The following is a 22,207-nucleotide window of genomic DNA, read 5'->3' as shown; positions in this document are numbered from 1 at the left end:
ACAGGGATAAGGAGTAACAAAGGTACCAGACAGAGACAGCAGTTGTGGTTATTCTCATATGATAAGCATGGCTTTTTCATTTTGTCTTAATCTTTGCAGATTCTGCCTCACTTGTTTCCATTCTGCAATCATTATCTGAACAGGAATTGCTATTTGAAAAGTACAAGGATTTAAAGAAAAACTTTGAAGTTTGGCAGCAACAAGTCTGCAGAAGGCACTGTGAGCCTTCTCCAACCTGGCTTTCTCAAAGAAAACAACTTTCAATTTCCCTAACCCTTTTGTTTTCCTGGCAAGGCACATGGGGATCCATAGTTTGTGCTGTAGAGTACTGCTGGCCCTTGTAGAGAGAAAAGGGACCAAAACTTGGATTCACACAGTAGGAACATTGGCTTTATTCTGTATGAGCTAAGGAAACAGCCTCCCAAAGCAAGGAATCCCAAAACAGAGCGCAGGTCTCGGCACACACTTGAGCGTCTTTGATCTCATCACTTTTAATCTGAAACTGTACTGATGTTCTTCTCTTTTTCTTTTTTTTTATCATTTCAGTTTGGAAATTGATTAAAGATTCTCCATAGGATTTAATATGGCATCAAAGCAGTCATCTCCCTCAACAGAGGAGCAGGCTTCCTCCGAAATAGACGATCTCTATCTATCGCTGCAAGGTAAGTTACTGTAGATTTCTGGGCTGGTTTAATGCAGTTTTTTGGCAAAAACCTGTGACTGTGCACAAGTTGAGGGGAATTCTGAGAAACCCATTAGAACTGGCATTACGATCAGCCTGGTCAGTTTGTGTCTTTGCTTCTTTGCAGATGTTTCTGTGTTTCATGAGAGATGTTCCAGCAGTAAAACGAAAGATAACCACTCTCATAGTACTTTCTTGTGGCATTTTGAGAGTTGTTGCCTTTTTTGGTGCAGATATGCTCTCTGGTTCTTATTCTCTGTTACTCAGATGGTAATACATGGTACTGTAAACGCTGTTCAAGGGAACCGCCTGTCAGAAAACAGTTACACCATTTCATTCGTTTCCTGGTTTTCAATTTCCTGACAATTAGGTGGTTGCATAAAGCTGTTTTAATGAGGCTGTTAACTACAGTACTTGTTTGGTTTGGTTTTCTGCTCTTACTGCTATATCCCCTGCACACTCAGAAAGAGAGCTCATGGCCAAAACAAGTAGAAAATATTTGTGGCTTCTAACCAAATTTCTTACAGGTCAGTCTTTCACCCTCACTTGCAATGAGTTAGAACTTGCTAAGGATACACTCACTGGCTGAGTTTTAGTTGTTCTGTTTTAATGGCAGCTGCCTGGACAGTGATGTGGGAATCGGTGCATCAGAGGAGGCCTCTCAGCCTCTCTGGGTTTTCCTTAATCACATATTGAATTTTCTTCTCGGAGAATTCCCTGTGAAGGCTGATTTTCTTCTAAACATGTTCCTGAACTCATTTGTGGCAGCTCTCAAGGAGGCCAGGCCAGGCAGCAGGACTAGCAGTGCTGGAAAGCCTGTTTGAGCCTGGCTGTTCTCGGGCGGATGGACAAAGTCATGTTTCCACAGAGCTATTTCCTTTTCGCTCACTTGCAAAGAAATTACTAGGGTGCTCAGTTGAGAGGAGGTATGTTTAAAACAGATGGTGCAAAAGAATATTCTGCCAAGTCACTTTTACAATCCATATTTGCACTAATATTGTCATCGAAGCCATGTGTTTTGATGACTGAGTGTTAATAGTCGTCTAGAGCCAAACGTCTTTAATGGTGGATTTTCTTCCCTTTTGCTCCAGTCTTACATTGTCAGGAGAGCAAGCACAGACTCCTAGCAGACAGGAGCTAGCCTGACTATTGCACCAAGCACAGCTTGTCAGACACACGTTTGTTGTGCCAAACAGCCTTGGGTAGATAGGGTGAGGTGGCTGTTGTCATGAAACGGGTTTGGGAAACACTATCTGGGTTTAAGGTGGAGGGTACTGAAATAAAGTTACATGCAGTTCTAGGTTAGGATTTTGTTTTGAAATAATACTCATGCTATCTTCTGAAAAGTCAGATTGCAGTTTAGATGTTGAATAACAGTAGGGGTTTGGTCAGTATCTCAGTGGAAAAGCCCTACTCCTTAGAATTACTACTATTCTTCTTTGCTCTAATAACTTGAGCTTCTGGACGATGCTGAAATGAACACACTGCAAACCAGGGACCAAGCTGTATGTGCCTGACTGTTCTAAAACATCCAGAGACATCCCTTAGAAGTGACATTCATAATTCTTGTAATGATGAAAGGTGCAACAAAAGGTACAGACGTGTCCTGTGTATGGAGCTGTGACACTGGAGCATCTGCTCTGGGTCAAACAAGCAAATGGTGACACAGCTGTGATGGAGCACTGTAGACACATTCCCTGACATGATATATAGAAACCATTAGTAACTTTACCTGCAGATCTGTGGTAGCAAAGGTGAGTTAAGACTAATAGTATCACTCAAGGAGAAGGTTTTGTTCAATAATAGGAATCTTGGGATGAGATTTGCAAAGCAGCCTCTGTTGTGGCATGGACCATCTTTGAACCTGAAGTGACTTTTGCTGCAGCTGTGGGAGGCAGGAGCTTGGGGCTGGGCTGGCAATAAGCACAGGAGGAATAACCCAGGAGCCTTGTCTTATGTCTTCTCCTCCCATAGCTTCCCTGCCCCATTATGGGCTGGCCCCATAGAGGGGTCCTCCATGCAGTTGACCTTCTCTAAAGAGGCACAGTTTGGGTATAAAATTGTTTTCAGCTACCTGAAATGGGGAGGCATGTCCCCTCTTGTGGTAAGAGAAGGGCTTCATGGCAATGTTTTGAGAGCTGTTGGAGATAGGACTGCTCTGCTGATGAGCCTGCCTGTGGGGTTGCAGCGAGGGGAGTGTGCAGTCACTTGCAGATGGGTGGCTACAGCAGAAACTGAGCAGGGTTTGTGCTGTTCTGGAGTGGGAATATGTTTTGCTTTTGAGGTGTAAATCTGTTTACCTCTGGGAGGATCTAACCTTCACTTTCCTTGCTATACACAAGTCCTTCCCCTTTCCTCTCTAGGTAAGCAGACAGACTCTGTGTGTGAATTTCCCTCCAAGCATATGCAAAACTCTTGTTTTCCCTTTTCTTTCCAGGCTTGATGAACTAATTCATAGATAAGAGAGTGTCTTTTAGCTCTCAGAGTTTGAAGCATGTACTTCAGCAGTTAATTAACTGCAGGGGTCCTAATTTTTAGCTCTGCTTATTACTGTTTATTACTGTAACCCATAGGATGATCACATAAGAACATGGCTGTTAAAACACAATCAATTATGCTATTTTCATGCAGTTACATCTAATACTTTAAGAATGATTTCTCTTCAAGGAAAATTGAAAATAAGGTGATATGTATAGTTAGGTTTTGTTGTGTGGCTTGTAGCAAATTGCACTCATCTCTGAGTAAAGGAGAATATCTCTCTGAGACCCACTAATGCATCCAGAGGCCAGGTAGACTGCTAATTCTTAACCAACATTGTTTTTTGTTCTAGCTATATGCCTCATCTGTTGGGGCCAATATGTTATTATAGCTACACTTTCTTTAACCAGAATGATTAAAAAAGTTCATTACATGTTTATTATGATTTTTCAAGGGTGACTTTTACAAATTGAAAAGGTCCCACAGGAGCAGCACTAAATTTTATGCCATTTTTGCTGCCTGGGTGAGCAGCTGAGACTTCCTCAAAAAAAATCAGTCATGGGTATTTTTGTCTGTTTTGCATGCCTAATCAAAGAGATAGATTGCATAGTTGTATAAATGTGTTCCCTGCTAGATAAATTCCAATTTGTTAAAGGCATTACTGGGACTATAGCTGGTTAAAACCTGACATTAAAATGCCTTAAGGAGGGGTTGGCTTCTCAGGTTCCTGTTTAGAGCACTGAAGGCTACTTATGTTTTCCTTTAAAATTTAGAAAAGACACTTAAGCCCTTATCTTTAAAAATATGTGGCTATCTAAACAATGGGGCTTAGTACCTTTAAGAATTTAACCTGCAACCTCTGTCTATAACCCCAAGTACTGCAGTGCCATTGGGGCGCTGAGGAGAGTGGGGTTTCAGAGTCGAGCTCTTCAGGATCCTGGCAATAAGAACAGCAGAGTTTAAGAAAGCTGGGAGGGCAAAGCTCAGTGTGAACCGGCTTCCTGAGTTAGCAACACTGCTGGTAAATTGGTTCATTTACTTTCCAAAGGAAAAGGGGCTTGAAAGGAATAGTGTGGAAAGGAAAGTTCCCACTTGCCACACAGACATGGTAGTAGTTAATTAGTTAATATTTATACAGTATTTGGATTCAAAAAGGCCGAGCCCTGTAGAAATACTTGCATCACCTTCACTGGGCTTTGGATAAATGTCCTAACAAAAGATACCATTTTTGGTTTTAATTGCTTAACACCATGTTGCTGAACATAAATGCTGGAAATAACTCTCTCTCCCTGCTTTCCTGTCTGCAGAAAATGAAACTCTGTGACTGGGTGGAAAGGAAGGGGCTATGTAAAGGGCTCTTGGGTGAATTGCTCACCCTGGGTTGGCAAGTACTCATCAGTTCTGCTAGTTTCTGTTGTGTACAGCATGTACGTGCTTGGTGTTTGAGTTCATATCACAGAGGTGTCTTGAAGGAGCTCTCCTGGTTATCCCAGCTGACTGTGCTTTGGTTCATTTTGCTGAGCTGTCAGGGAGTGTGGAAAGGGTTATTTTGGATGAAATTGAAATAAATGCCTCACAAAGGTCCTGAGGCTATCTGTGAGAATTCAGTCCTGAGCTAGTCTAACACAGCCTTTCTTTCCTACACACTGAGTGCGCTACATCCTAAACACCAGCTCTTTTCATCTGCTGCTCTGTTCCTGTTGAGCTATGCTTGCTACTGTAGACATAGCCTCAGCTGACCTGAATGGTGAAAGGAAGATATAAAAATATCATAGACAAGAGGTAATTCCTTCTGGTGAAACGAGATGGGAAGATGACAGGCAGACTTGTGCTCGTTAATTTCAAATGACTGTTTAAAACCAACATTTTTTAAAAAGCCACACTCTACTAAATGGTTCGCTGGCAGCAATGCACCAGTCCTTGCAATAGAAGGAAACCTTTTTGCTGTTTGGTGACATTGTTTGATGAGTGTGGACAGGCAGGCTGCATCTGTTCTGCCAGGGTTTGCTTACCCCAACTCCCTGCTGAGGGAGGAGACGGTACTTTCCTGTGAGCTGCTGTCTCCGACCTTGGGAAGGGAGGCAGTGGAGGAGAGGAGATTAATTTTAAGTCTGGCTTTTCTGTATCACTGTTAAAGGAAGGCTGAGAGTAAAACCATCCTGGCAGCACTCCAGCCCTCCTCTTCCTCTTGAGAGAGTTCAGCACTGCCGTGGTCCCTGCCATGCTTCTGTGCTCCAGCCCTTAATGATTAATCTGGTTTGTAGCACTTGTTGATAGCTCGTTACTGGATAAAACAGTCATTGTCCAGCAGTGTGTATTGATTTTTGGCTAGCCTACGTGACACTCTGCTTCTATGTGTTATTCCTCTCTAAAGAGTTGTTCTGAAGGTTAGCTTTAAAACACAGGGTGAAATGTGATAGATATTGGGTGTTTTCATATTGGCTGGTTCTTATTGTGTTCTCTCAGATCTGCTTTTTGGTTTGGTGAGTTCTGACCCAAAGTAAAGGAAATGATCGTTATTTTCTGATAGCTTTTTTATTCTGGGTCAGTGACATTTTGAAAACTAGGGCAAGAGAAAACCAAGGTCACTTAGAGTCCTATAAAAAGGCCTAACAAAGAATCCATTCATCCTCATAAAAATAAAAATCCGTATTAATTAACCACGTGGTAGAGATAAGAATTTGAGAGCTTGATTAAATCATTAGCGCCTCTGAGCCCAAGAGTTGAGGGGGAGCTGGGAGGTAAAACACACTCGACCTGAAAATTGCAATGCAACTGCCTGCTGCAGTGCCAGAAGCAGATCTGTACTGAGCTGTGTGCTGTGTGGCCTGGGTGGAAACAGAGGGCCTCCTGCACTACAGTCTGGGCAAATATTGGCAGGCACGCAGTTCTGTTATTGATTCACAATGAGGGTTTTGGGGTTTTTTTAATTATTATTTATTTGGGTAGGAAAATAAGTCACATTGCAGCTGAGGCTGCATGGAAGGCAGCCCAGTGGGTTGCACTAGGCAGCTGTAGCTTCAGGAGGGTGTACGTGTGTGCAGCGCTTAAGTGTCTGCAGTGAAATAAAGCCTTGTATTTTTGCCAGGTGAGGCATTTGCCCGAGAGCTGCCCACGTAAATCAACACTTGCAGTATCTAGTCCACATTGCATAATGCTTCTGCATATTAGTGTGGAGAGACTCGACCAAAACAAGACCAAATGTCCTCTCCTAACCAACCTGTAGCCAACCCCAAGAGCAAGTTCTCCAAATTAGTAGCAGTAGTGTGTGTTTGGCAAGAGCCAAACAACTGGAAGAGTCACTGGCGTCAGGCCTTGCTTTCCATTCCTTTTCAAGTGCCAGCAATACCAGCCTTGCCTGCCTGATAAAATTGAGTGCAGGTACTCAATAATCACTCATTAAGTAATTGGAATCGTTCCATTCAACAAAGGGGTGTGGTTGGGTCCTGTGCTAACACGAAGCCAACAGTTCCATGCTATTTATGTACTCCTTGAGAGCATTACTATGTTGATTGGTCTCTGTGGCATGTTTACACTTAAATATGTGTTTCCTAAACCAAACAGAATGTTGAGATTGCAGTTTTGTCCGTGTCTTCAAGACTGCCCCGTGACTGTAAATCACAATCTCTGAGAAACTTAAAAAGAAGCATAAAACAATCCAGCAAGCAGGGGAAATTGTTTCATGCTCTGACAGGATCGTAGTATTACACATCAGAGGAGGACTGTTGAAAGATGTGTTAGCTACAGGATGCAAAACACCCCTTTGACGCACATCATGTGTGGAAGTTTTTCTCACTGCTTACCCGCCCTGTGACACAGAAGAAGGTCTATGGGTCGGATGGGGAGGTGGTTTAGAAGCAGGAGGCCACATTATCCTTAATCAGCTTGCTCTACTCTGGGAGATGATGAAGCTCTGTGCAACAAGCCCTTCAGGCTGTCTTGGATGATGAAAAGCCACCAAGGACTGGGGTTTGTGCTTGCCAGATTCCCAGGGCATAATAAAATGTGGGGCATTTTCCTCTGAGTGGTATTTTCATTTTCATGGGCAGAACAGTCAGGATCTTTTTATTCCCTCAAGGGCTTGATATTTTTGGTATCTTTCATCCTGCCTAGCCTACAAAAACATACACATCTATTGCTGAGTAGTCTTGCACTTGACTTATGATGTCAAACTTGCCTTCACATTGATCTTTAGTGCAAGAGAATGCTTTCAGAGGCAGAAAAGACCATTCACTCCCAGCCCATCTTCCAGAGTTGTTGTTTCTTGCAAGCCATTGGCCTGCTCAGAGTCTCTTGCTGCCTCTCCTGGGGTGGGCGGATTTACCCTGGCTGGGAAGTGGGCAGCGAGTGCCCTCACAGCTGCCTTAGCCACCATCTCTCTCCAGGCCTGGGCCGTGGACGCTGCCCCACTCCCCACCACTCCTCAGGGAGCTGCCCTGGGCCCATGGTGTGGGACACACACTGTACTCTGCTGTCTCTCAGCTGCGTCCCCACATGCAGGATCTCTGTGTCACCAGGACCCCAGCACCCAAGGGCCCGTCTTCTGCTCCTGGCTGCTCAAAGCAACCCCTCCTGCCATGCTGTGCAGCAGGAGAGGGCCTGATGCTTTCTCTCTGCTTTGCATCTCTCCCATTGCTCAGGCTTTGCTGCTTTGCTGTTTGCCTTGAGAGGCAGGAGTATTGCAGGCGAAACCCTGGGGCAGCTGCCTGTACCCACGCACAGAGGGGCTGGAGGCCGCCTCAGGCCCTGGAGGGAAGGGCTGGGCCAGCCCTGCAGCCGTCAGGCCTAAGATGGTGGTTTGGGCGATGAACATCAACTCTTCCTGACGTATAATCTTGCCCTACCTTAGTTATTAGTCTATTTTACATGCTTTTTAATGTCTGGACTATTAAAAATCAGTGCAGCCTTTTGGATTTTTATTCAGATGGGGGGGGGATGACTGCCTTCCACAGCTCCTAGCAGGCCCCTTGTGGGGCCTGTTTTTTCACCTGTTGTTTTGGGATGTTCATGGTCAGTGTGGAAAGGGAGACAAAAAGGAATTTGTGTTCACATTTGCTCCCTTGAGTCATTGGGATGGTGGCTGACAGCCGTGACAGCAGTGAGCCCTGGAAAGGCGGTAATTTGGGGGCCAACACCTCTGGCTGTTACCTCAGCCCTGCATACAGGCATGCTACAGGGACCTGTGGTCTTGGCAGTGGTGAGTCTTGGGAATCGGGTGGTTTTTTTGGGAGGGATCATGGGCTGGGGAGTCATCTAATCCACTGGTCATGACCATGGCTGGGTCTGGGGAGCTGGTCTGTCTGCCTCTGCTGCTCACAGTCTGCTTTACCTTTTGGGGGAACAAGTCTTCATTTCTGCTACCTAGGCCTGGCCTCCAGCTTGCTGTCATCACCCAACTCTGTGCATGGCTTTTCCTGAATTTCAAGGTGGATCTTGCACTGATGATGGCTCTGAGTCTTTCAAGGAACATTTATGAATGGATAGAGTTATTGTAGACATATTGCTCTGTAGGATGATGCATTCACACTGCTGTTTGCAATGGCTGAGCTTTTGAGAAAACCTTCATTAGTTGCTCAGCTGCATCCTGCAGAAGTATGCTTGATGGTTGCAGAGGTCCTTGCAGTATCATCTCTGCAAGAAAGAAAATGTCAGCAGTAAAATAAGAGTTAAGAAAAACTAATATTAAATTGTATCTGGAAGAACAGACTTTAGGTTTGAGATGGATGCCATGTATCTTTTTGAGAAAGAGAAATGAAACCAGATCAATTTTCCATTAACCATTTTATTTTGTTGTTTTGTTTTTCAGAGCAACGAGAATTTAGACAGAAGAAAACTTTCACTACCTGGATAAATTCAATATTAGCAAAGGTGAGAAGGGAATTCTTTGGGAAAGACATGGCTTTTGCCTTTTTGGATTCACACATGCTGCATGGAGACTAAAAGTTTTATGAATAAACAAAATTAATATAAGGTTTTTAAGCACTGGCTGGAAAAAGTAGCCCCTGGAAAACATTTGTTTAATAGATGTAACAGCATTGTATTTGTGATCATCCAAGAACATTTGTAAGAGGCAGTTTGTAAGTAGATGACAGTATCTGTCTTGCTCATGTGGTAAAACTTACTTGTGCTGAATTGTGGCACACAAAGTTTTATGAGGCTCTGTATTTATGACTAGTTTTACTGTGTTTGCTTAAGTATTATTCTGTTATGCAATCCAAGAATGTGAGTTTAATGGAATGACTTGAGTGACTGGTAAGTATTAAGACAAATCACATAGTAGTGTGGGTGCTCTTTAAGCATTCACAAAGCAGCTCATGCAGTGTGCTGGGGCTCTGACTTGCTCAGGTAAAAAAATAAAAGTATAAATACTTGGAAATGAGACCTAAAACAATCCTTACAAAACACAGGCAGGGCAAGGGGCAATAAAAGACAAACATAATAATGGTTAGAAGCATCAGGGTATGGCTAATTAGATGTAAGATTTATATTTCAGTTAATTGAAAAAATAAAGGATGCTAAACATTTTTTTTAACAGAGTAATGCAATGTTCTGTAGTGTGTTGAATTCAAAATGACAAAAGATGATGTGACAAACATTGAAATTTATTTTTGCAGCACACACCTCCTTCTGTTATCTCAGACCTGTATACAGACATACAGCGAGGACATCTGCTTTTGGATCTGTTGGAAGTGCTTTCAGGTCAACATCTGGTAAGACAGAGTAATAAAAATATTACCTCAATCCTTTGTCAAATCTAGCAAAGATTTCTGGATATTCTTAATTGTAACCATATGACCGATCCCTCTGGAGTCATAGAGCTATTTGCAAGTAACTTATTCTTATGCCACTGATGCTGCAACACGCTGAAATAAGTTGATCCAGAGTAATCTGTGAATCTTTACAGGGCTTCCCTTATCAAAATATAAAATAAAATTATTTTTTACAACTGAGGATATAACCAGTTCTTTTTGCTTCACAGCCACGGGAAAAAGGATTTAATACCTTCCAGTGCAGAAGTAACATAGAAAATGCTTTGACATTTTTAAAGAGCAGATCAGTGAGTATTAACTTCAGAATTCACAACTAAAGCCAGTTTAGCTGGTGGAACATTTTCTTTGTTAACAATGATCCTTTTTTTTTTCCCTCCTAGCTCAAGCTCATAAATATTCATGTTGCTGACATTATTGAAGGAAACCCTTCCATTGTGCTTGGCCTAATTTGGACAATTATATTTCATTTTCATGTAAGTATTTCAGCAATGTAAGAGAGTTTTAGTAGAAGGGAAAAGCACAAAAATGTCTTGACCTACGTGGCTGCCAAACAAGATGAATTAGTAGGAAGCTGATATATTGAAGTGAAGGCTCAGGCACCAGCGTCTGTGTCTCTGAGCTGCTGCACCAGCTCAGTGATGGTGTTACAGCCTGATGATCAGTTTCTAGCAGCAAATGGTAGGAAGGAAAGATACTGAGATACTTTTTTTTAAGTAACCAGGTAAAAAATAGGCTAAACTTTGCCCTTCTGTCTAAGGCCTCTAATGGTTATGTTCCACATAGAGCAAATACTGAGCCTGCATCTTGCTTGGTGTGAGGTTACAGGTATGTTGGAAAGCATGGGGCCTTGTTTTACTTATGCTGTAGAACTGCAGAGGATGATAGAGCCAAACTGTCTTCTAGCAAGAGCCCAGCAGTGAATTAACGTAGGTGCACTGGAGGTCAGCTGGTGACTGGACCTTAGGAAAGCACTAAGAAACAAAGTTATATACCAGTGTTGTAGTCCACATTTTTCTTGGTAAAGGTACTTTGGTGCTGAAGATTCCTGTGCTGCACATAGCCTGGGCATTGTCTTTTTACTTAAATCAAGCTCTCTAAGAAAATGGTCTGCTTTGAGGTCTTTAGAGTAGGTTTTCTGGCACCCTGAGTGAGCAGGCCACCTCAGAGCATGCCTAATGCATGGCACTGCTAACAACAGAAATACAGCTGCTGTGGGCTGCTTTCACTGGTAGGAGGAGCACAAAAGCTTATTGAGTGAGAAGGTTCCTTGATACCATTGCTGATACCCACAGTATGACATGGAAGTCTTTGGGTGAATATTTCTTGGCGAAAAATCACCTAACGATGAAAATTCAGCATGAAATAATCTAGGTTGAATAGATTTAAAAAATACCTTTGGAGGCAGAGAACTACTACTACAGCCATGGTTGAGTCCCTTCTAATTCTCTGTGTATTGCTGCCATTGATGTCTTGGTAATTTTTCACTGTAGCCTGATTGATCTCTCCCATCATCTCTGATAGATTGAAGAACTTGCCAGGACGCTTGCTTGTACTTACAACCAGCCTTCACTTGGTTGTTCAAGTGCTGTTGAGTCGTCTCCAAAGGCAAGCCAATCAGCTAAGAAAAGTGCTAAAATTAAGGAACGGTGGAAGATGTCTGCTACAAAGGCTCTTTTGTTGTGGGCAAAAGAACAGTGTTCACTGTAAGTTCCATCTGAATCTTATAAATAGTATGTTACATGTTGTATTTACTGCTTTTGTCTAAACGTGGTATTTTCCTCTCGTTTTTTAACATGACTTAGTGATAGCTTAGCAGAAAATCCTTTACGTTTCAGATGATGTTACCAGTACTTTTAGCATCAATCAAGCCCTAAATGTTTTGACATGAGCCTTTTAAATATAATAAAGTGAGGCTAATCCTACTAATAAAATACCATAATATAAATTGAGTTGTTTGGTTTTTCTCTTTTAGGGGCTTCTGTGTGATGTCTACTGGAATGTTTACATGATTTGTTAGTTTTAATCCTTGTGGTTGGCACAGTTTAGTAAACTTTTACTTTTTTTTTTTTTAATGGAAAGTGTAGCATTTATAGGGTTCCCACATCTCCTGTTTTTCCTGTCAAAACACTGCATGATCCCCAAGAAGGACCCTAATCCTAGAGATCCTAGGCCCCAGTTCTAACAATGTGTTTCCTTGTACTTGATGTCCAGATTACTCTGTTGTTTTCAGTGTGAGTGTTCACACAGTTCAGAGCAGATAGAGGTATTTCTTGCAAGGGTTAGGCTTTACATTTTCTACTACTGAGGCTACTGCTTTACTCCAAGACATTTCAAGTACGTTTGACAATAATGTCAGGTCTTTCTCTCCTCTTCTGTGGTTGCTTTATGTTCTAATGACATCTTACTAATATTTTGTGGTGTTAGAGATAAAGGCCTTCATCAGCACATTAGACATTTTCTGCTTGGTGGAATGTTTTCAGGCACTGAAATTTCCCTTTTAGCTGTTTTTATCAGGGCAAGATTGATTGGCATGTAAAATCCAGCACTCTGTCAATTTAATCTTCCTCTTTCACTTGCTTGTTTTTCTTTATCACCAATATTTTGTTGTGTCCTTTTTGGACTGTGATTACATTGAATGATTTTGTTATCAGTGAATCCTATAGTTTTTGGTAAAAGAACAAATCTTTTTAGTCCTGGCCCATTGTTTTGCAACTAAATTTGATCACCTGAAACTCCACACCTTTTCCATGCTGTAAGATACTCGTAATACATGGGCTGTTTCTGGAAAGCTGTCACAGAATTACTGTGCCTTGCAGATCTGGCACTTCACAGCAGTGTCCAGGCACTGTTTCATCGAAGGTGTTTTAAAGGCACTAAGCTAAATAGGAGAAAAGTAAATATTTTTCCTACAGTAATAGATCACTCAAAATCTGGATTTTCTAAAATGCCAGAGGTAGTTCCAGTACTTGGTGCCCTTACAGACAAATAACTATATGTTACTTGTTTTTCCATCTCACAGAAGGCATAGATACTGAGCACGAAGGTGATGCTCAGAAAGGATATTGGATCAGCAAGGCTTTGTCTTCAGAATGCAACACAAGATAAGAATATTGTGTTGTTTTGCAAAAAGAGTATAAAAGTGTATAATTGTGGCCAATGTTAGTACTGTCTGACCCAGGTTCTGCAGAAGTTCAGTGGCAAGGTTCTCTATAGCTCCTTTTGACTGAATTTATATTCTGTTTCTAAATTTGTACTTAGGACATCTGAGGAAACAGTCTATAATGTTTTGCTTCTAATAATTTTTGAGACAGGCATGGCTCTATCGACGTGACAGATTTCAAGTCAAGCTGGCGAAGCGGGCTGCCTTTTCTAGCCATCATCCAAAGCTTACGACCAGGTCTTGTTGATTTGGAGAAGGCAAAAACTAGAAGCAACAAAGAAAACCTGAAAGAGGCTTTCAGAATTGCAGAAGTAGAGCTGAATATTCCACGCCTTCTTGAACCTGAAGGTAAATGTTCTACTTTTTTTTTTAATCTCTGCTATCAGGAGTGAAAAGAATATAATCCTTTGTGTATCGACTTGTAATACAGGAAAAAGAAGACTGTGCTTAAGTTTGAAATGGAACAGTGAACTTTACTGTAATGCTCAAACTTGAGATTCTTTATTTTATAACACTGACTGTATTTACGATTTGCAGGATTTTTGAATTGGCAACAAACGCAGGAACAATACACAGGGGAAAGGATATGAAACTTTCCCATTCATGGGAGAAACTTTTTCATTAGTTCATCATGTTTTATTAAAATATTCCCAAGGAAAAAAAAATGTTCATTACATATTAATTTCTGTCAATGGTATGTTAACTGAGCTGCTGCAAAATAAACATGTTTATGGTAATGTGTTTTAATAACTGCAGTATAGTGTGTAATTATGTGATCAGGCCTACAAGGCTGCATGATTATGTAAATGGTGTATTGGCTCTTGTAGATGTTGACATTACGAATCCAGATGAAAAATCAATCATGACTTATGTGGCTCAGTTTTTGCAATACTCCAGGAATCTGCGTGAGCCTGAAGAAGACATGCAGGTATGTCGTGCTGCTTCCTTATCACTGAGGCATTTTTAAATGAGTGTGCATCACGCATGCCCATGCCAAGAATACTGGTACTTTCTTTGCCCAGCTTCCAACAGTCAGGTAGGAGATTCTCTGATTCAGCCACTCCTGGGATTGAATTGACTCAAACCTTCTGATGCATCTCTCTGATAGTCAAAACTCAAAGTGATACATTTTTGATTATACAGGTAGAATAGCTAAGCAGGTTATCTTTTTTTTCTGTTTTTTCATTTATCTGTTAGGGAGGACTTTTTTTATGTCAATCCTGGTTGTCCTCATGTGTGCTTTGAAGTCTGTTTGTAAATATTGGGGTAGAGACAGACAGATTTTCAACTGTATGGAACAACCCAGCTTTAATAGCTCACATGTAAAATGGGCAGAATTTGTCACTCACAGATGCTGGTTGGAAACCTAAATTTTTTGTTCTCTATGTTCTCCCATGAGAGTTTGTGTTGGTTAGTCACACACACTATACTGCTATTCTCCTTTCAATAGGGCTGCAGTCAGACTTCTCTGTTAAGATGCCTTCATCTATCCAGGTGCCTGGTTTAAAGCTTTGGCCTTGCTCTACAATAGTGCCTGACCCAAACCTCATTATCGTCCCCAGGAACTATTACTTGTTTTTCAGAAGCTTTGAATGGGTTTTATCGTATGTTCAATGTGTGTTGTTTTATGGCACAATGTAAATTAAAAACAAGGCTTGCAAAATGGAAAAATGAAATTTTCTGCTCTAATTATCAGGAAAAAGTAAGAGAGGCCGTGAGTTGGTTGGCTGCGCAGGAGGAGAAATTAGCAAAGTTGCTGCTGGACACAGAGAATGAAACATACTACCACAAGTACAAAGTAAGTTGTATTTCATATTTAACTGTTTCTAGGAAAAGAAATACTAAAAATATTCCCAGAAACTTAGCTTTTCATCTTCATTGCCTAAACTGAACTTTTAATTAAACTTTTGAATAAGAGTTGGAAATCTGACAATGAGTTTGATAAGTCACTGAGGGAAGGACAGGATTAAATCTTTTTTCTGTTAGAGAACAGATATATGCTGCTTGATTTCTGAGCAGAGCAAGTGGTTTTGGAGAAGGTAGTGTCTTTATTAATTGCCATACTTGAAGACTTCGACAAGAGTCAAACTCATAGGCCTTTTACAGGGTCACCTTTGCCATTTCTGTTATAATAACTCTAGGTTTTACCCAACTAAGATTTTACAGAAGTAGTTGAAATGCTAGCCATAGATTGCACCTGAAGTAAAAAACCCATTCCCTTTGGTTTATATTGTAGCCAAATTTGTAATAAAATGTCCCATGGGGGACTGGGAGTAATTTGCCCTTTTTTTTTGGTGGGAGGGGAGGACCATTTCCCAACTGCACTGACATTATATTAAAATCAGATTTTGCTAGTGAAGAGCACCTATAATTTCCGACCAAAATACTGCCTGGAGACAAGTACTCCTCTTTCCTGCTATCTTGCCTTTCCATGCATCACACCCTTTGATGTTAATGGAACTCATACCAGTATGTTCAAAGGCAGTACTTGGCTCCATGAGCTTCTGTCTGAAGTCTTCTGTGAATTACTCTTCCTTTTTATCCCTAGGAAATGATGTCATTTATGGAAGCATTTAACCAAGGAAAAAAACCCTTTCTGCATGTGTTGTCATCCAAAAGAAGTGAAGCTGAGCTGAGCGAAGGCCAGAAGCAGATGAGGGAAGAGTGGGATAAACTGATTTCTCAGGTCAGAGGCATTTCTAGCTCACTTTGTTACCAGCATGTTTGATGAAGAAGCCTAAGTCTACCCCAGAAGCTTGCACAGGAACAAGTGGGGAGGTGATACTTTATTTGGGTTGATAAAAGAGGTATTGACCCTGAACCTGAAGTCCAGACAAATGGAGTAGTGTAAAACTCAGCGTCCTTAGCCTCAGGCCTGTGAGATGTCTGTGAAAACGGCCTGTATCTGATTATCTCTGAGCAGTCTTCTGATCAAAGTTTCTGGCCTATTTATGCTTAAAAGCTTCTTTTGGGACATAATTATGTCTCAGAATAATGATGCAGCTGGGAAAAGTGGATTAATACATTTTTTCCCATAGATATAGTGAGATCTGGTTAGTCAGTGCTTTGCAGTGAAGTTGGCTGTGTTGACTCCCTCTGCTGCAAGTGGGATGTGTTGGGCCTTGCTGATAATTGCTCTTCATGGAAAAGATGTTCCCCTGACAGCCTGTGATGGGAAGCTGTTCACAGCATCCCTGTTTCCCCTCCATTTTGGGACTAATTTACTACAGATTTCCCTGTTGCTGAACTTTAAGGTGGTCACCAGCCAAGAACAGTAAATGCTCTGTTGTGTTACAGAGATTACAGGCTGGGGAGCAAATCTGGATCTCAGGTAAATGTAGCTGATGGTCCAGCTGACTTCCCTGGAAGCTCCTTTTCTCAGTGGTGACAGGTGGTGTGTTTTCTGGGATGTCTAGAGCATCAGCTGATGGAGCATATGTCAGTATCTTGGGGATGCGCAAGAAAATAATAGTGGGGAATTTAATCACTTGTTTTCCTTTTTAAGATTAACGAATGGAAAATGAGGCTGGACCAGATGTTGCCCTCCCCTCTGGATAGCATTGAGGCCTGGCTTCAGGAGGTAGAACATCTGCAGGCAGAAGATTTGCCTGATTTGCAGGACCCGTTTAAAGCAATGTTTGCCTTCAGAGAAGTAATTGTAATATTTAAGGTATGCTGGTCCCAAAGGAACATTCTCCTTCAGTCTGACCTAGCAAAGCACTTGTTATGGAATTGCTGTTTGACATTTTGGGAAATGAAGTGGATATGTTTATCTTCTGAAGATGAAAAGCTCTTCTGAATGTACCTTTGAACAATGATGGGTTTAATTAAATAGCTGCATGGGTCTAGAAGGAAGGTTTTTGACTTCAGCGTGGTGAGATTAAATTTGAGTACTATCTGAATGAGTAAATTATGGTGTTCTTTTTTATGTGGTTCCTGCAACTTGTTTGTTAAGTAATAACACAGGGTAATTGCATCCTTATCTGTAAATCTATGCTCAATGCATACCTATTCAGAGAAGCACTTGGGCTGGGGTTGCATTCCAGTGAGTTCATGCAGTTTGTGTGTTTAAAGTTAAGTATGTGCCAAATCACTCTGCAATTCCATTTAGAGCAACAGGAGGTATTTTGGCACCTCAGTACCTTTCAAGTTATTTATTCTGATCCTGAAATCTTTACACTGGTAATAGTTTAAACATCCTTTTGAGTCTGAAAATGTTAAAAAGGGCTCAATGTATTGATGCCCAGTTGATCATAAGAAGGCTGTACTGGATCTTTTTTATGAACAAGTGGGACGTTGGATGTTTTTTTTGTGACATGGCTTTAGAGAAAGTTGGAAAGAATATTGGGAAATAGAAGTTCTTGTAAGTGGCTTGGTAACACCACTTTTTGTACTGTTATTAGTCAGTTCCTGATATGAGAGATGCCTTTTTAACTTTGCTTTGCCAGAATGTAGACATTGGATCTGATTTTTGTTGTTCATCCTGAGAACTTAAAGCATTTCTAAGACTGAGACAGAGATGTTGTTTTAGGGATTTCTTTTTTCCCATTGAACATTTAAATAAAATCACTAAGTGCCTTAAGAAGAGACCCAAAATACTTCATTTCTGTCAAATCCATGGGGTGACATTCTGCTGAGAACTTTTCCCCCTCCTTCCTCTAGTCAGTCCTTTTAGTAAATCTCCTTTAGTAAATCTCTTGCTTGCCAAGGTGATGCCTTAGAATGTAAGTTTTACTTTCTCTTAAGATCCAGGAAATCACCCATTAATGCTCATAACTGTCTGACTAGAATGGTATGAAGGTTGCAAAATCATGTGTTTAAAGTCTGTGCACTAGTCTGGGGCTGCCCCAGGATTCAGCCATTTCCATTAACATGCTTTGTGGCAGGTTTTATTACCTAGAAATGAACTTCTGGCATATTTCTTTCTGTGCCCTGTAGGAATATGGTTATCCTTCTGTGTGGTGTATTTTAGAAGTTTTATTTTTACATTGAGAATTTGGTGATGAGACACATGCCCATAAAATACCCCACAGTTATGTGATATCAGCTACCAGAGGGTGAATGTGATTTGCGTCTAATGGCTTTAGACACCATTCAAATAAAGTATTAAGAAAATGTGACATCATAGATTTTTACAACAGGCTTTGCTGTCAGCCTTTGCTAATTGTTACAAGGCACTTTTTTGTCAAGAAGATGATAGTGAAAGTGTGAAAAAAATGATCACGTAGATACACATTCTTTATATTTAACTAGATGCACAGTGGTAAGAGTAATCATGTAGTACTGCACTTTAGAAAGGGCTGAGATTAATACTTTCATTGCACTTTAATGAGTAAAGACACTGGAAGATTGTCTTGTGCTGACTAGTACTTAATAGCTCTCACCCTAATGGCAGGTGACTTGCAGTTTCCCAAGTGAAATACTCTAGAATTAAAATGAACAGCTTACTATGTCTTTTTCTCCCCAGGGTTTGATGGAGAGTTTTGATTCTCATTTGGACACCCTTCAATCATTTAAGAATGAAGATGAGAAGAATATGCCACTAGTCTTCCCTGAAAAGATAGAGGAAATGAAAAGAAGGTTGTGATCCTCCAATTCCCTCTACTTTGACTGTGTTGTATATTAGCTCTGCTGTTGACTTAGGCACATGATTTATCCATGCCTTGCAGAAAAAGCATGTTATACCTAGGCACATGCTGACTGTCATGCAGAGCAGGCAGGTTCACTCGTTGGCCCAATGAATGTCTAATTATGGGTAGAAAGTAGAGGTCATTAACTGGAAGTTCTCAGATGCCCTTTGCTACTGTGAATGGCAAACACCCACTAGGGGTAGGAAACATGAATATTTTGAATGTAAAAATTTACCTGGCAGCATGGATTCTCTAATTTTTCATTTCCATCTTTGAAAATCACTGAGATCTACATGTTGGACAACCCCATTTATCTGTTGGAGGATATTTTCAAAAACGACCAGTGAATGGTGTCTGTAACCTGAGACCCTTTGACATACAGATGGCAGATGCCCCTTTTCTGGGTATTTAAAGGTTTTCATAAATTGGCCAGTCAGTATTCACTCAAAAGTGTTGCTACTTAGAAAAAAATAACTTGTTCTATTAAAATTTTATTCCTGTTGTAGAATAGTAATGTTTGCATACTTTTAATTCTGAGTTTTTAGGCTAAAAACCTTACATGTTCATGCCTTCTGTATCCAATGATTTTGTGTCAACTTTTGGAACTTTCACTGTTTGCAGATTCAGCAATATAAGTTGCACAAACACCACCACCTTTCTTGAATACCACTGTGGACTGTGCTCAGCTATTGCCAGTGAGGTGACATTAAAGCTAAATATCTGGGACGTGAAATATGGGACAAAAGAGTCCGTGGAATCACTGCTGGAAAATTGGAATGTAAGTTTAAAATATGCACATCACACCCTGACAATAATTCTTCATCCCAACCTCTCTTTGATTCAAACTTGTCCCTGTCCTCACCTGAAGATACTATGACAGTTGGTAGAAGTACAGTTGGGAGATCTGGGATATATAAGCAAAGAAGGACAGGTAGACTTCTGTAGAAGCTTTCCCATGTCTTCCCATTTTCCTCTGAATGTGAGTTCTTTCTTCTGTATGGAGAAATAGCAAGCTGTGACTGGTTATAATTTTCTTTCCCAATTTTGTTCTTTTTTGGGAAGATTTCTTTCTTTATAGCCTATTTATAGGGCCATCAGTACCAGCCCTTCCCTAACACAGGCCTCTCTGGGGTAGTTCAGTAGTTGCTATGTTCAAACACAATCATTCCTGACAGTGTTGCCAATACTGCCTTTTGCAGTTGCTTCTTGCTTTCCCAGCTCCCTTGCCTCCTTACTCTTGGCAGTGAGTAGGAGTTCTCTTGTTCTGTTATATTTTGTTCTTAGCTCAGCCTCTGGGCTCAAGTCATGAAAATGATGCCACGTGTAGGCCTGTGGGAGGGGATGGATTCCCCTACTCCAAATACTGCCAGTGATGCATCACGAATGGAGGTAGAGATGAAAATGTGTGTGCCATCAATTTTGTCCCAGTGCCAGTTAATGGGACTCCTTCTGAATTCCATCCTAGTGGAGTTTCTGAAGAGTTTCTCAGAAGCTTTTCAGACTAAAAATCCCTGGTTAAATTAGTGGGAATTTCACCAGCATCAGAACTGTGGAAGGAGGCTGTATAAAATATCAGTTTTCCTGAGCAGTATTAACCTTACCCTGTGGTGAGATGGGAATAAAGAGTTAATAATCTGGGCTGAGTTTCTTGATTGAGTTGGTTTCATAAATACTTACAGCCATGTTATTGCTACAGTGGTGGTTCGTGGTCTTTCTCAAGCCAATAGAATATAGAGCTTTCTCTAGGAATTTAAGGCTTGTTGTTGGCTCTCCTGGTCCCAAGATGTGCTGGCCCAAGTCCATCATGGCCACAGTAGAGGTTGCTTTGTGGCCTGCTCGATAGATATTTGTAGGAGCAGGGACTCTGGGGTGAGTATCAACCCTCTCATTCCTTCTGTGAATGTGCAAAGTGCAGGTCTCCTCCTCTGCTCTCATTTCTTCTTCTCTCCCCTTTCCTATCCTTAGTTTGGACCTTCCTTGGTCTGTGGCAGGAGCTAGGGATGTTGATTTCTATGCGGGCAGGGAAACACACCTTTCAGTTTCAATGCTTTTTTGACTTATGTGACTACATTCTGCCTGACTTCTTCTAGGTGACTTTTGTCAGTATTGCCTTGGGGCTGTAACTTTTTGAAATAGCCAGTCCTGACTCATGCAGGACTGTGACTCAGTGAGTGGCATTAATATTCCCATTTAAGTTACTCACTGCATGAGCAGTAAAAAAGAACAGGTCTATTTCAGACTAAAGGGTGCCAGTGAGTTGCTGGGTGAGCTTTGCTCAGTTGAAGTTTAACCTGCAGGGCATTGGCTCATACTGAAAAAAAAGTATCCCAAGCTGCACTTCCTATCTGGTTTTATGTGGGTTTGTGTTACTCATGCCAATTAATTTTCACTTTGGGCAGAATTTCATTGAAGAAAAGAGACTTGAAACACAACTAGAAACTGCTACTCACATCTGTGAAGATTTGAAAAACAGAAACATAAGCAATCCTGAATTAGGTAAGTTCGTGCACATAAACTGATATGAAGACCTTTATTTTGAACTGATGTATTGTCTTCAGTTTTAATTCCCAGTTTTGCTTAAAATGCTGCTTCTGTGTAATTCACCTCTCTGTTTCCAAATACATCATGATATTCCCTATTTGATATCCTAGCTGGAGATCCCCAAGAAATTAGCGAACTTTTAAAGACAGTGGAGTCGAAGATTTCTATGTGCAGAGACTATATTTCCAGTGTAAATACCACTCTACAGAAAGTCCTGTCTTCCTGGAGTATTTACACAGAAAACATCCACTTACTAAGGACATGGCTGGAAGAAAAACGACATGAGCATCCAAAGGAGGTATGTGGTTAGATTTCTCTTGGTAAAGACAGACACAGATACTTGGAAGCCTCCTGGAAGGAAAACGTTGTGCATGGCAGTGGTGGATGTTGCTGCTTTTCTGTTCCACATTTTGGAAATAAACTTGTCAGAGTTTTAAATGATTTCAATGTCTCTGTCTAGATCCCTACTGAGATCGTGGCAAAGTGGAATTCAGTTCATGGTTCCTTAAATGAAGCTGGAAACTATCTCATTGAAGTCAGCAAAGAGCAGATTGGATCAAATGTTGCCAAAGAGCTGAAGAAACTTAACAGGAGATGGGCTAAGTTCATCAAGAGGACACACTTTGTAAGTTACTAGTTTCATATGACTCTTGCCATGCAGCCTTCAAAGTCCTATTTTCTCAACTTACCAGCCTGCTAATCAGAGGTTAACAAATCTTCAAGTCAACTCAGTCTTGCCAGTTTTAAAACAAGAGCAACACAGAGACTGCACAGAGGCATCTCATTTTTAAGTCTCTGTGACTCAGTTAACTTATCTTCATGACACAATGGAAAACGTTCAATTTTTTAGATGGAAATTTTAAAACCACTTATAAGAGGAAATCTTATTGAGGAATAAAGCTTTTTATTCAGTTCTAGAGATGGAAGTAATCAATTTGTTAAGACC

At 41.0% G+C, this 22,207-nt stretch overlaps 1 protein-coding gene across 1 annotated transcript in view; it reads left to right on the top strand.

The window, feature by feature from the left end:
* Positions 1-583: 583 nt before the first annotated feature.
* LOC311197004 (nesprin-2-like) overlaps positions 584-22,207 on the top strand; it is a gene marked incomplete at its 5' end in the record, with an annotated part of 155,847 nt that continues 134,223 nt past the window's right edge. The window contains 16 exons of the mRNA XM_084270692.1: positions 584-662; positions 8,967-9,028; positions 9,775-9,870; positions 10,140-10,217; positions 10,311-10,403; positions 11,452-11,633; positions 13,242-13,438; positions 13,918-14,018; positions 14,787-14,888; positions 15,639-15,776; positions 16,596-16,760; positions 18,558-18,670; positions 19,342-19,498; positions 21,120-21,216; positions 21,372-21,559; positions 21,722-21,886. Of these exons, the coding sequence (XP_084126818.1) occupies positions 584-662; positions 8,967-9,028; positions 9,775-9,870; positions 10,140-10,217; positions 10,311-10,403; positions 11,452-11,633; positions 13,242-13,438; positions 13,918-14,018; positions 14,787-14,888; positions 15,639-15,776; positions 16,596-16,760; positions 18,558-18,670; positions 19,342-19,498; positions 21,120-21,216; positions 21,372-21,559; positions 21,722-21,886 (2,013 nt within the window). The remainder of the gene's footprint in view (positions 663-8,966; positions 9,029-9,774; positions 9,871-10,139; positions 10,218-10,310; positions 10,404-11,451; positions 11,634-13,241; positions 13,439-13,917; positions 14,019-14,786; positions 14,889-15,638; positions 15,777-16,595; positions 16,761-18,557; positions 18,671-19,341; positions 19,499-21,119; positions 21,217-21,371; positions 21,560-21,721; positions 21,887-22,207) is intronic.

Source organism: Gallinula chloropus (genome assembly GCF_964237585.1).
Source record: "Gallinula chloropus genome assembly, chromosome: 14".
Classification (NCBI taxonomy): Eukaryota; Metazoa; Chordata; class Aves; order Gruiformes; family Rallidae; genus Gallinula; species Gallinula chloropus.
This window is presented reverse-complemented; position numbering and strand designations above follow the sequence as displayed.